General features: G+C 34.5%; 4 protein-coding genes across 5 annotated transcripts; 2 read left to right on the top strand and 2 right to left on the bottom strand.

Annotated features, from left to right (window-relative positions):
* Positions 1-1,229: 1,229 nt before the first annotated feature.
* On the top strand, positions 1,230-2,704 carry LOC111900375 (uncharacterized). Its single transcript, XM_023896259.3, has 5 exons — positions 1,230-1,546; positions 1,942-2,008; positions 2,250-2,298; positions 2,397-2,441; positions 2,546-2,704. Exons 1-5 carry the CDS (start codon positions 1,280-1,282, stop codon positions 2,610-2,612), a joined length of 495 nt encoding a protein of 164 aa, XP_023752027.1. The 5' UTR covers positions 1,230-1,279; the 3' UTR covers positions 2,613-2,704.
* A 108-nt stretch (positions 2,705-2,812) lies between these two features.
* On the bottom strand, positions 2,813-5,204 carry LOC111900373 (uncharacterized). The gene is made up of 5 exons (XM_023896258.2): positions 4,406-5,204; positions 4,076-4,326; positions 3,627-4,002; positions 3,215-3,522; positions 2,813-3,114 (listed from the first exon to the last, which is right to left on the bottom strand). Exons 1-5 carry the CDS (start codon positions 4,952-4,954, stop codon positions 2,991-2,993), a joined length of 1,608 nt encoding a protein of 535 aa, XP_023752026.1. The 5' UTR covers positions 4,955-5,204; the 3' UTR covers positions 2,813-2,990.
* Positions 5,205-6,553: 1,349 nt separating this feature from the next.
* Positions 6,554-10,312, top strand: LOC111900430 (uncharacterized). The gene is made up of 2 exons (XM_023896319.2): positions 6,554-7,248; positions 10,219-10,312. Exons 1-2 carry the CDS (start codon positions 6,554-6,556, stop codon positions 10,310-10,312), a joined length of 789 nt encoding a protein of 262 aa, XP_023752087.2.
* LOC111900372 (uncharacterized) lies at positions 10,279-13,256 on the bottom strand. 2 transcript variants are annotated; one of them, XM_042895637.2, is made up of 5 exons: positions 13,087-13,256; positions 12,862-13,009; positions 12,010-12,258; positions 11,246-11,923; positions 10,279-11,129 (listed from the first exon to the last, which is right to left on the bottom strand). In XM_042895637.2, the coding sequence occupies exons 3-5, from the start codon at positions 12,163-12,165 to the stop codon at positions 10,467-10,469; spliced, it is 1,497 nt and encodes a 498-aa protein (XP_042751571.1). In that variant the 5' UTR covers positions 12,166-12,258; positions 12,862-13,009; positions 13,087-13,256; the 3' UTR covers positions 10,279-10,466. The 2 variants fall into 2 exon arrangements, with proteins under 2 accessions (XP_042751571.1, XP_023752025.1); XM_023896257.3 differs by lacking the exon at positions 12,862-13,009.
* Positions 13,257-13,634: the final 378 nt, after the last annotated feature.

Raw genomic sequence — 13,634 nt, 5'->3', positions numbered from 1 at the left:
CATGTGCACCATTTTTGCTGTTGGACGTATAAATAGACCCTAATAGCATTCCAGTAACCTAAGTTGGCGATTCCAGAGGTATCAGACGACAAAACTATGATTTTGGAGGTGTTTCTTCTCTGATTTCAACAATTTTTGAAGATCTGAGTACTGTGGATCATCTCCTTCAAGTAGATTAGTAAGATTAGTTGTTTGATGTCTCTTTTCATCAGATTTTGGCCATGTCTGGCTAAACCCTAATTTTCAGTTCTGCATAAGACAAGTACTTTTCATGTGATTGATCATTAGATCTGGTTTTTGATTTGTGTTTCTATCTAGATTATTCAATTTTGAGCTTAATGAATGTTTGATTTGAATTCTTGTTAGTCTGATCACCTAGCTAGGGTTTTATTATTCTAGTTAATCAATTAATAGAATCTGTAATTGTCAGTGGTGACAGAGGTGGTGGTGGTATAAGTGACGGATATGACAGTGGTCAGGTCGGCTGGTGTCAGAGGTGATTGTAGTGGTGGTGGCGGTGGTGGTTATGGTGGTGGGGATGGTGGCGGAGAGGAAAGGAACGGGCGGCGCTGTATAATCATTTATGATTATACCAGGTCTGTCGTGCCGATACGCCGGAGGGTTATAGCGGCATATGTGAAATACGTGGCTAAGGTTAAATTTCAAGATCTCTATTTTATTTTTAATCTCAACGGAACCTACCTCTCTCTCTCTCTCTCTATATATATATATATATATATATATATATATATATATATATATATATATATATATATATATATATATATATATATATATATATATATTTGAGTTTTTTCAACTTTTGATAGGATATAAGTCTTTTGGTTGTAAATTGGATAATTTCGAAGTAACATTTGCTTATTATTCTTCCGACAAAAAAAATCGATAATATAAGACTGGTAGGTGTGGGCAACGCCCACACCACGTTATTAGGAAAATGATAAAAAAATCACGTTATAACGTGTTATGGTGGTAACGGGGAGTAACGCGTAGTCTAATAATGCCTAATAACGGGGAAGGGGGCGGTGTTCACGTGTTATAACTTATAACATGCAATAACACCTAATAAGGCCGTTGTCCATACCCACCTCTCTAAGAGGTTTTAAATAGATAGCTATTTTTGAAATTTTAATGTTTTTTGGATCATTTCTTTTGATTTTTGAAAATTTAATTTTTTATTTGATGTATTTTTATAATTTTTTTGATGCTCTTGTTGGCACATTCACCAGCGAAGGCAGCAACCGAACACACATAGACAATGGAACCAAAAGAAGAAGCGACTTCAGAAACCCTAGATCACAATCATCAGATTTCTCAAGAACACAACGAAGACCCTCACCACGACCTTGATGGTAACATCGATACAAGTACAAGAGAAACGGAGGATACGTTTTTCTCGTCGACTTCTTCGCCAATCAGTCAAAAGGAGATTGTAAGAGCAGTAGAAGTGGTAGAGAGGGATTCCCTCGCCATTGCTGATAGCTTTTCATCTCTATTCGCATCTCTCCGAATTGCTCTCTCCGAGGTAATCAAATTTCACATTTTGAAGCTTAACCATAGTAATCAAATTGAGCTGAAGCTACATATCAGCATATAAACCCTAAAGTTCGATCAATTTAGTGTATCCGGAATCGATTTCCTATACATACTTTTATGGATTGTTATCCGTACCTAGCAAATTTTCAAAGCTTATGACAACAACGATGGAAAAAGTCACAAATCTGTTTACATTGCATCTATCAATGTATGAATTATGATGCGAGTCTGGAGGGGATGTGTAGTTTTTCCATGGGAAATTGCAATGATAAACTCACTCCAGCAGATTTTAAAAAGATCACAAACTTTGATATGTGCTCTTCATTGCATTGTAGATATAGATCATATAAGTTCATCCATCGAAATTGTTTGTGTATATTGTAGGTTAGCAGCCGTTCGGTTGATCATGTACAATGCTTCAGTGATGCTGCTGGGCGTCTTCAAGAATCTGGTACATACCAAAATCTTCCATTGATCTTTGTATGCACAATGTGCTATTAGATATAGCAATCTAGCAACCTTAATGGTAGAATACATATTTTTCACAGAGCCTTTAAATAACCTCAAAAGATACTTAATGATTCTTGCATAGCTATATCCAGTCTTTTTGATAGATAAACACAAGTTTTACTTTTTCTTCAGTCTCCAGTAAAGTTTAACAAGAATTTTGTTCAAAATTGTATACATTGCAGCATTGGATACTGCAACAAAGGGGAATCTGTACATAAACTCATGTCTCAGGTATATAAATCCCTTTTCATGGTTTTGTTATTCTTCACAAATAAAGGATGTTTATAACTTTATATGGTTGATGAAACACTAACTTTTATATTTTGCAGATTGAATGAGGAAATGAGAGGCATTGACACCCTAGCAATGCAACTGTATCCTTTATTCTCATGATTTTTGTGTTTTTAAGTTTCATGATTTGCTCAAATGTGATTATGATGATATAACAGTTAACAAGGTTTTCTTAACAATTGAAAAGAAAGGTGTTGCGTAGAAACGTTGATGCTTTGGATACTGCTGTGAACACCCTTGTTCGTTTTCCTTGATGTATTATTATTATTGTTTAACTGAGGTTTTAATTGATTTGAATACATTTTGCCCATTAATATTAATTGCTATATACTCTGGTAAAATATCATACTAATTTGGTTTTAAAATATCAAGAATATGTTTTTTGATGCGATATTATTCAAGAGTCGTTGCTAATCATCTCACATAAAAGTAAGCCATCTCAAAGAAAGAACAATTAAAAAAAAAGGATTATAACTTATAAAACACAAAGACAACCACATAATGTCAAACAAATTGTCATATGCAAAATTCACCACTTACATAGTTGCCACCCTCCAAAAACCTTTACCAATTTCACATAATTAAATTAAATCCCCAACACATTGACCCAAATAAAGTCAACCCCCACAAATTCATTCCCATTCAATTGTGGATGGAGGCTTCGATGTAATATCCAAACAAACCCGGTTGACCCCACGAACACTATTACATATCTTTCTCGCCACATCATCCAAAAACTTATGCTCAAAATAATACCTGAAACAAAATTTTCATAATAATAAAGCTTATTATATACTCCATGTTTTAACAAGACACGTGGCAAAAGATTATATAGAGATAAAGTGATATGTCTCACCAATCAGCAGTCATGCCATCTTGACTTGTAACAGCTCGAAGTGCAACAGCATTAGAATGAGTCCTCTGATCTCCTTGAACACCTGTCGTTTTAATGGGTAAAAACACAGCAAAAGCCTGCCATATTTCATCGTATATCCCACCATCTTTAATCGCTTGGATAAATATCTCATCCACCTGTCGAAGAATCTCCAGTGCATTTCCTTGGGTCACATCACCCGGTATCCGTACAGCAAGACCCGGTCCAGGAAACGGGTGTCTCTTCAAGAACGCAACTGGAACATCCAAGATCCGACCCAACTCCCGAACCTTTTCACATTTTCACAACAATAAAAAAAAAAAAAAGAATCAAGCAAAATTACATAACAGGTCCTTCGAAATTGTAGAAGATATACAATCAGTAAATTACAAACCTCGTCCTTGAAGAGAAGCTTAAGGGGTTCAATGAGCTTTAGCTTCATGTCTTTTGGAAGCCCACCCACGTTATGATGGCTCTTGATTGTGTGAGAATGAGTTCTTCCACTTCCGGGTGGTGGACATGATTCGATTACATCTGGATATAAAGTTCCTTGAACCAAATAACTAGGTTTTGTTCCTAGTTTTTTCTCTAAATCATGAGCAAAAGCATCGAAGATTGAGATGAACTCTTTCCCGATGATCTTTCTTTTCTTTTCAGGATCTGTAACGCCTTTCAATTCGCTTAAAAACTGCACTGAAGCATCAACGCAAGTGACAGGAAGATGAAGATCTCTTTCGAAGGTTCCCATCACTCTCTCTTGCTCCTTGTATCTATATAAAAAAGCCACAGAATATCATGATGACATGGATCATGAAATTTTGGTCAAAAAATCAAAAATCTTACCTTAATAGACCATTGTCAACGAAGATACAGTGGAGTCTATCGCCGATGGCTTTGTGAACAAGAGTAGCTGCAACTGTAGAGTCGACACCACCGGATAATGCACAGATTACATGGTCATCAGGTCCGACCATGCCTTTGATTACTTTTATTTCTTCCTCCATTACATCTTCCATTTTCCATCCGGCGGAGACATCACAGATATCGAAAAGGAAATGGCGCAACAACTCCATTCCCTCCGGTGAATGTGTCACCTAAATCGATATGAGAATGAACAGTTTTAGACAAAAAAAAAAAGAACGTTCGGAAGGATTAACGAGTGATTTAATCTACCTCGGGGTGGTACTGCAGCCCATAAAACCGCCTGCCGGGATTCGCGACCGCCGCTACACCGCCTTGTTCGCTCCTGGCGACCACTTCGAATCCAGCAGGAAGCTTCACAGCCTCATCGCCATGGCTCATCCAAACCACCTGCTTATCACCGATGTTTTTACCCTTGAACAATCCACCATAATCTTTCACGACCTCAATCATCATCCTCCCATACTCCTGCTTTTCCCCAATAGCTACTTGCCCACCCAATTTCTGCACAATCAACTGTAACCCGTAACAAATCCCCAACACAAAGATGCCCGTTTTTTCAACATACTCTACAAAGCCATCGGGGAAACAAGGGGCGTCCTGTGCATGGACGGAATGGGGGCCGCCGGAGAGGATGATTACAGATGGGTTTAAATCAGTGATGGATTTGAGTGAGGAAGTGCCGGAAATACAGAGGGAGAACACGGATAGGCTTCGGATTCGACGAGTGATTAGGTGGGTGTACTGAGAACCATAATCTAGGATAAGAACCAGGTTTGATTTCACAGCTTGGGCCTCCATTGATGGGAAATTTCTTTGATAAGATAGAGGCAATTGAGAAAAGGGGGACGAGGGTTTAAAGGAAGTAGGCTAGGGTTTTTGATAGTTGGCGGGAAGCGAATGCCCTAATAACAGATGTAGTGGCGTTTCCATATTAGCGAAAATTGCACTTTACACCCTTCAACCTTTTTTGCCATTTATTTATTTGAAATAATTATAAATAATTCATGTATTTTTCTGGAGATTAGATAAACTATAACATTATCAATGTTGATCAGGTTACTTCACAAAGCACATTTGTATGGGGTTGAAAAGGCAAGCTTCATCCCTTCTCTCCTATGGAGATGAAATGGGGTTGAAAAAGGCATGCTTCATCCCTTCTTCTCTATCTCTCCATACATGATATTTCTACTTAAATACTTAATTGTCATACGAGTTGCTATGTTATCGACTCTTATTTTTCTTGACTGTCTTGATAAATATTATTATTTGGGCTCTTTGGTTTTGGATCCAAGGTTTACTCTTTCTTTCTTTATCATCGTTCTACCAACCGGTGTCAAAGATATCAGTAAAAGGAGAAAATATTATGTTTATAGCAATGTACTTTTAACAAAAAATATTACTCAAATCCACACCGCAATATGTGGCTAAAAACTCTTGCTTATAAAAATGACAATTTTCTTCTTTATATCAACAAAAAAGACCAAGCGTTTTAGGTGTTTAAAAAATAATCACTTAATCAAATGCGGATTTAAGGGTTATACACAATTTTTTAGAGGTTGCATTGAACAAAATTTACACTATGCTGAATTTAAAAAAAAAGAATTACATTGTCCTAGAAAATTGAAGGAATAACTTGTACTACCCTAGGCTCTATAAGACGACACACGGTACTGGTCCAACGAGAAGCAACGGGGGGTGAGGTGGCACCCCTCAACGGCGTTATGACACGGGGAACACCGCCCCCCTGCTCGTTGCTTCTCGTCGAGGTGATTCTCGTTGGCGTGGCGACGGAAAGAAACGGAAGAAAATGACCGTTACACTTTGCAACGGTTTAAAAAAAAGTTAATTATTAAAAAAAAACATTTTATCCTATAAACACTCTCATTTTATTAAAATTTTCACACACTTTCTCTTATCCTCTCTACATACTTTCAATTATCTTCAAAAAAAATATGGATCCTTTCGACTCGTCCGATGATTCAGATGACGATATTTTCTTTAGGATGATGTATCATTATTACACTACCGACCTGCTACAACCAGACTCAGCCCCGCTACTAACAAGACGTGCGATGTTAAACAGAAATCGCGAGGAAGGACACGAACATCTATATCGCGATTACTTTGCGGATAATTGTGTATACGGGACGAAAGACTTCAAAAGAAGATTTCGTTTGAGTAGGGATGTGTTCTTACGAATCGTCAACACCTTGGAAAGCCGGTATCATTTGTTTACTATATTTTTATACCAAATAAATAAAAATGCACTACATGTTTCTTTAATTTTACAACATTTGCAATATATTTTTAAACTGTAGTTAATTTATGTTTAGGTACGAATTTTTTTCAATTAAGATATGATGCTAGAGGTAGACAGGGGTTTACAACGTTGCCGAAATGTGCTGCGGCCATTCGTTTGATGGCTATGGGGGAGTCACCCGACACCATGGACGACTATATGAGAATGTCCGAAAGAACCGCAATAGAGGGTTTTATAGATTGTCAAGGGGTGTTGTTGAAACTTTTGGAGACGTGTATTTGTGGAAACCTTCGTTGCATGATTTGCAAGAATTGTATGCGGCGCATGAAGAACGTCATGGGTTTCCCGGAATAATCGGAAGCATTGATTGCACACACTGGAAATGGAAAAATTGTCCGGTAGCATGGAAAGGGCAATACGCAAGTGATCATCACGGATCACCTTCATTGGTGTTAGAGGTTGTCACTTCTCAAGATTTATGGATTCTACATGCATTTTTTGGGGTTGCGGGTTCCAACAATGACGTCAACGTTCTTGATCAGTTGCCAATATTCGACGATCTTTTGAATGGAAAAGCCCTGGATGCTCCTTTCACGGTGAATGGAAACGAATACAAATATGAGTATTACCTTACAGATGAAATATATCCTCGATATTCCACATTCGTGAAGGCATTCCGCCACCCGGTTGAAGAACGAGACAAATTTTTTAAGAGAAGACAAGAAGGAGCACGTAATGATGTGGAACGTGCTTTTGGAGTGCTGAAGGCGAAGTGGCATATAGTCGAACATGCAACACGACCATTGGATTTAGAAACTTTACGATATATCATGTATGCATGTATCATATTGCATAACATGGTAGTAGAAGATAAAGGGATAAATATTACACAGTATATCCCAACAGAGTCTAGACACGTTCAGTTTCAACCAGGAACAACAGATTATTTGCATCGCGTTGTTGACATTCAGGACGCAAATAACGATAACGAATAGCGTTGTTTTTTTTTTTTTTTTTTTTTTTTGAATTTGGATGTTATTTCTTTTTTTGTTTTTGGATATTATGTGTAATTTAGCCTTTATGTTAATTTTAATCTTTAAAATTTTTTAATTTTTTTTTATAATTTTTAAACATTATGTTTTATTTATTATTTATATTTAAAAAATATTTGTATCAATTTAAAAAAAAAATCGAAATAAATAAAAAATAAATTATAAAATAGAAAAAAAAGTAACAAAAAAAAAACGAAATAGTAAAAAAAAAAAGAAAAAAAAATATTTATTTTCAAAAAGTTGGTGTTGCATCTTGTTGCCCATTTCTCCACTTAGTGTCATAACACCATTAACTTAGGTGGCATGTGAGGTGGCACAACTTGGTGTTGCACCTTGTTGCCCACACCCAATGCTCTAATTGACCCACCTTTCCGTTGCAAATACGAAGAAAATTAGATCCCTACTCATTTATGTGATCCTTTGTATAAAGGGCGGTCTACCATCAATCGAAATGTTATTTCTTTCCGAAAACCCTAAAAAAATATGAAAGACAAGGTTTCAATTTGTTTTTGAATAGAAGAAGCGTAGGATTTGGTGACCCATATTAGTTTCATGTTTTTTGTACGCTATAATCTTAATATGTTAAAAACGACTGTCTAGATATGATAAAATGATCTCGAAATATGATGAAAACTTCTAGGATGTTTCATATTTAAAGGCTCGAATATTTTCCTTTATTTATATTGTTATGTTCATTAGCAGGTCTTATGACAACCTGTAAATAACTTAAATAACTAAACGTAACCAAAAAATCATTCATGAAACAAAATCCTTAGTTTGGAATCCAAACAATACTATGTAATTAACTATTCAGTATGTATAGTTAAGTTTTATTGATTGTTGTTTATTTTACATTAAGTGTTCTATTATTTTTATATAAGTATGAGTGATTTTCAAAAAACCATTTTTGCAGAACCAATCCAAAATAAAAAGTAATATTTCAAATCAGTCTGAAAGGTGTATCCAGTTAATTTACACGATTGTTGCTAAAAAAAGGGTTTTACATATGAGAAAATAACAACACACATAATTGTAGTGATTGTTATTGTCATATAGTTAACTGAAGGTTGGATAAAACTGTTTAAAGTTCACATAGAAAGCGTTCAGTTGGAAGTTACAGTAGTCCCAAACACAAAATTTTATGTTATACTCATTGATATGTAGTATTTTGATCACTAATATTTAGTGTTGTAAAACTCGTCGAGTTGACCGATTACATCTCCGAGTACTCGCTATTCGGCCCCTTACCGAGGCGAGTTACAGAATCCCGAGTACTCCCTGATTCGCCCCTTTATTGAACTGAATAGTGTTGTAAAACATGGTCAACTCGGTGAATAATATATATAATATACTTAATGATTTATTATTTAACACACACATGTAATTATTACTACATATATATCTTAGATTTTCAGTAAATATTAATGAAGTGAGACCATTATATGTTTTTTAGCTTTCGTGTATTCACATGTATTTAATTTTGTTATATATTTCAATCAATTTATGATTTTAACTTATGATTTTGACATATATAATTTCTCTAAAAATATTTCTATATGAATTACCGAATCAGAGTACTCCCGAGTACTCGCTACTCGGTAGTTGGCCGAACAGGTACCGAGTAACGAGTTTTACAACCTTGCTAATATATACTTTTTATGATTTTCACGAATGTCAATAGTTTTCATTTTATACCTAAATAATATAAAAACCTTAAAAACCTACTACGATAACATTAAACTTACATATGGTAACATCATGACATGATTAATCTTAAATAGTGTCATAATAACCAAAAATCAAAATCTTGGTTATAAACATCATATTGTTATTGTGTGCTTCAAATGACATTTACACATTGGATTAATGCGGATGCTACTCGGTCACCTTGATTAACTGTTTGCATTTCAATGATATTTTCTATGTACTAATTGTTAGGCAGTTCTTATCATATCACTTAAAATACCTATAATCTTCAATTCTTCATACTTATTGAAAAAATACGGGCAACCGAAATAACAACTATATGGGTTTTTGTCACTTCAAGAGAATGTGCAACTAGAATAGACATTCCAAAATCCATAATGTCTTGTTAATTGACATATGGTCGGTCCAAAATGTGCTCCTTTTATTTTACAATGTAAGAAATTTATAGGATACAATAAAAACTTTTAAAATAAAATTACTAAAATTTTGTACACACGTCAAAAAATGCAACAAACACATTTTTTCTTGGGATTAATAAATATCGTCTAATTTGAATAACATGCTCAAGAATGTCCCATGTGTTCTGTTCAGACATAAACATGTAAATCTTTCTATCCAAACTACTAATCCACTTTTTTGCCACTTTAATTTTTTTTATTAGTATATGTTACTCGTTTTAGCTTTTATTTCATCTCTAATGAGAGAAAGTGTACATGTTTATTACATACCCGACTCTTTCTTGAGTCCATAATGTACATCTTAATTGCCAGTCGGGAATGTGATGATTTTCCCAAATCTATGAATAATTGGACATTTTGAATAATTACTTAATTCTTGATTGTTATTTTTGTCAATAAAATATGTTCTAATTTCTTAAACATTTCTTAAATTAAAAAATAAATGACAATACCTTTATATTTTATTTTAGGATAAAATTTTATTTCAATTTAAATCAAATCCTTTTCTTTCAACTCTTTGGATACGACCATAGAAATATTTCTTGCAAGCAATCATTTCCATTTGTCTTTTATCTTTTTAAACAGAATCAATCGATCAAGAAGACAAGATACAATCTTGACAAAAATGGACACCAAATCAAATAATAACGTACAACCTTTGAATGCATTTATTCAATGAATATCGCAACCCTATCATCTTTTTACACATACAATTAAGTCTCATAAGTCATATGATATCCCACAAAAAATCTGCCAAAAAAAAAACTACTATATAATAACTAGAAATTTCTTCTATACGATAATTATTAATTAATATCTAGTAACAAAATACTTCAAACAGAAATGTCGGATATGGCTTCCATGATCAATACTTGTAGAGTTTCATCCACGACTTCAAACACAACATCATTTCCATCTGCCACGTGTACCCATTCTCCACCTTTCGCTATATCTCTCCTCACAAGATTATCTAGAGTACGTGGAATCATGAATCGACCATTATGCCACTCAACTTGCTCCATAACCTCATTAACCACATCTTCTTCCAATGAAAAAGCACGAATCTTTGAGCTAACAAACATTATCCGCATATTTAAACCAATCAACACTTCCTTCACACAATCATGGACTAGTTTATGATCACACGACAATTCTGAAGGGTAATCCGTCGCTAAAAAATCCTCCCAGTTTGACTCAGAAGCTTCATAGATTTCATTAACATATGCAGAAATCAACCCTCGATCCTCCATGAATGAACTTAAACTTGTTTTCTGATGCGATGGAGATGAAGTTTGTGAATGTTCTTCAAAATCCAGACAACGTGGTTGAATATGATGTTCGACTGATGATTCAATGGTGCTTGTAGGACTGCTGCTATTGTCTGCAAAAATCGATTCAAGAACAGATACTGGACTTGGATTCTCTCTGAATTGATCATTTTCCATGTTTTCCAATTTGAAATTAACTTTTGGTGAAGAAACATCCAATGTCATCTCCTGTAACAAAATATGCATATGTAAGTTGATGCAAATCGGATGTAGAGGAAAAAAAAATTAAAGTGTTTATTACACAATTTTGGTTCATATTCAAGGAAAAAAGATGTTAAATTTACCATTTGTGATACTTCCATTGCACCAATGCTGTTAGGATCCGAATCCATTGTCAATAAACTTTTTTCAACACAAATGTCGTCAATTCCACGATAAAAATTAGCAATTGACATGTGTATAGGAGATGACAAAAGTACCCTTTCCAATGTTCTTGATACTCTTTTACTTGAAGAAGCCTCACCCTCACATTCACCCTTTACAACTTGCCTTAACCTCTCAGCAAGATGTCTTCTTGCCTCCACAAACACATCCGGTTCTCCTTGCTTCAAAAAGGGTACCAATTGTAATTTCTCGGGTCTAGGGGCATTTTCGTCATTTTGACCAGGTTCACTACCTTTTCGGATGTTCTTCTTCTTCTTCTTCACCTTCTTTGTGTCCTTTAGCTTTTTTCTAACATCATTGAAGGAGACACGATTGTGTTTGACTATTTGTTGGTTGCTTGTTGACTTGTGATGAGAGTGTAGATATGAGCACATGCATCCTACATCAACTGGAGATTCTATGACACGCTGACTAGGCGGCTTTAAAACCACAATGCTGTTGTAAATGGGGTTTTCTTTCTTCTTGTTTGGGTTTTCATATCGGGATTTTATCTTTTTCCAAAAAGATTTCTCTATGGTTGTTGTGTGATTTGAGGAACTTGTTTCTTCTTTTAGAGATTGTTTCTTCTTTGATTCAATCTGAAGATAAAAAAAATTTGTTTTCGGAATCAAATATCGATAAGTTGTTTGATATCAAGAATAAAGGTAAGAAGATGTGTACTCACATTGATGCTTCTGAGTTGTTCATCAAAGCTGAGCAGTTTCCGGTGGGGGCGGCCATGGTGGTGGTGGTGGTGGTCAAACATACCATTAAAACTCCAGATACAACCGGATTGATTTGGTTCAACTGTTGGAGGGCATTTTGGAGATTTTCGTGCCATTGATGATGAAAATGGATTTATGATATCAATCAAGAAACTCAAATTATATATGAGATACTCACTTGATTGAAATGGAAACTAGATACATTCACCCTGCAACATTGAGTTTTAAACCAGTTAAGAAACTATAAGTTTTGAGTAGAATTCATACCAATTTGAGTTAAAAGATCTTGATTTTGTAAGTTGTAATCAAACCCATATCATTGTATGAATAAAGATTCCAGGAAATTGAAGTTCAACAGTATTTAGAACCAATTGGAGTAATAAGATCTTGATTTTTAGTTGATTAAAAAAATCCATGATCTGATAAATTGTAATTGGGATTGAGTGATGATAAAGGAAAGAGGGAAGAACACACATTTTCTCACAAAAATAATAAAATATTAGGAAGAAAAAACTGACTTGATTTGCATATTTAATTCGAAAATCTTACAGAACAAGTTAATTAGAGTGAAATTTTTTGATTTTTGTCGATTCTAAAGAAACATATAACCTGAGAGACTGCTCCTGTTTTATTGAGGTGTCGATTAAAAACAGATTAAACAAAATCAACTTCAGGATTTGTAAGAGTCCAATTGATCAAACAAAATTAACTTCAGAACTAATTAGAGTGAAGAATTTCGTTGATACTAAAAGAACACATGATAAGAAACTGTAATTGGGGTTGACTTGTAATAAAAGATGGGGAAAACACACTTCTTTCACCATAACTGTATGAACCCAGTTGCTTCAGCAAAGTTAAATGGAAATTCTGATTAAATAAGTAAAAGCGCTAGAGCTAATTACAGCCAAACGCATGCTTCGGAAACTTGAATTGGATTGAATGAGAATCGAAAAGTTTGAACTGTGCGCAAAATGATAGAAAAATCTTAATTACCCCTGTAAGAATCGGTTCATGGAAGTGGAAGAGTCGATGGTTACCTTTTAAGAGTAATTGGGGTGGTGCTAATGATGAAGATAGAGAGGCGCTCTTGTTCAATGACCCTGTTGCTGAGGCTGAGCCATAGAAGATGGAAGAAATTTATGACTCAGGAGAGAGAGAGAGAGAGAGAGAGAGAGAGAGAGAGAGAGAGAGAGAGAGAGAGAGAAGAGGAAGAAACAAAGAGGAAAACTCCAAATTTTAAAGCTGAATATATTCTAATATGGGGGTATGATTTTCTTTTCTTCTATCGACCTTTTCAGTATGAATTTCCTTAATTACCCTTTTGTATATATATATTTTTTAATTTCTGAAAAGTTATTAATGATTATACATAAATACTTTATTATCGTATACGTAAGAAGATTTTGTTCTTTAAATTTCAAGGTTTTTTTTTTTTTTTTTTTTTTTTTTTTTGTAATTTCTTTTATCTAAGATATCTACAAAATATTTATTTCGAAGTGTTTAATTTTACTGTTTTTAAATTCATTGTTTTTCAATCAAATGTATGATTTTATGCTCTAATATCCTATATAGTTCGTTTGTTATT

Source organism: Lactuca sativa, chromosome 6, assembly GCF_002870075.4.
Source record: "Lactuca sativa cultivar Salinas chromosome 6, Lsat_Salinas_v11, whole genome shotgun sequence".
NCBI lineage: Eukaryota > Viridiplantae > Streptophyta > Magnoliopsida > Asterales > Asteraceae > Lactuca > Lactuca sativa.
The sequence above is the reverse complement of the archived record's forward strand: the minus strand, read 5'-3'. Positions and strand labels throughout refer to the sequence as shown.

What these genes read in the sequence shown, in the direction of transcription:
- LOC111900375 (XM_023896259.3), top strand. Translation starts at nt 1,280, where the DNA reads ATGGAACCAAAAGAAGAAGCGACTTCAGAAACCCTAGATCACAATCAT. An exon ending in TGGGCGTCTTCAAGAATCTG is followed by an intron (nt 2,009 to 2,249) that starts GTACATACCAAA and finishes TATACATTGCAG; the next exon opens with CATTGGATACTGCAACAAAG. An exon ending in TACATAAACTCATGTCTCAG is followed by an intron (nt 2,299 to 2,396) that starts GTATATAAATCC and finishes TATATTTTGCAG; the next exon opens with ATTGAATGAGGAAATGAGAG.
- LOC111900373 (XM_023896258.2), bottom strand. Translation starts at nt 4,954, where the DNA reads ATGGAGGCCCAAGCTGTGAAATCAAACCTGGTTCTTATCCTAGATTAT. An exon ending in GGCTGCAGTACCACCCCGAG is followed by an intron (nt 4,327 to 4,405) that starts GTAGATTAAATC and finishes ATATCGATTTAG; the next exon opens with GTGACACATTCACCGGAGGG. An exon ending in GATGGCATGACTGCTGATTG is followed by an intron (nt 3,115 to 3,214) that starts GTGAGACATATC and finishes ATTTTGTTTCAG; the next exon opens with GTATTATTTTGAGCATAAGT.
- LOC111900430 (XM_023896319.2), top strand. Translation starts at nt 6,554, where the DNA reads ATGTGCTGCGGCCATTCGTTTGATGGCTATGGGGGAGTCACCCGACAC. An exon ending in GAAACTTTACGATATATCAT is followed by an intron (nt 7,249 to 10,218) that starts GTATGCATGTAT and finishes CTTTTTAAACAG; the next exon opens with AATCAATCGATCAAGAAGAC.
- LOC111900372 (XM_042895637.2), bottom strand. Translation starts at nt 12,165, where the DNA reads ATGGCACGAAAATCTCCAAAATGCCCTCCAACAGTTGAACCAAATCAA. An exon ending in AACAACTCAGAAGCATCAAT is followed by an intron (nt 11,924 to 12,009) that starts GTGAGTACACAT and finishes TTTTATCTTCAG; the next exon opens with ATTGAATCAAAGAAGAAACA. An exon ending in CAATGGAAGTATCACAAATG is followed by an intron (nt 11,130 to 11,245) that starts GTAAATTTAACA and finishes ATTTTGTTACAG; the next exon opens with GAGATGACATTGGATGTTTC.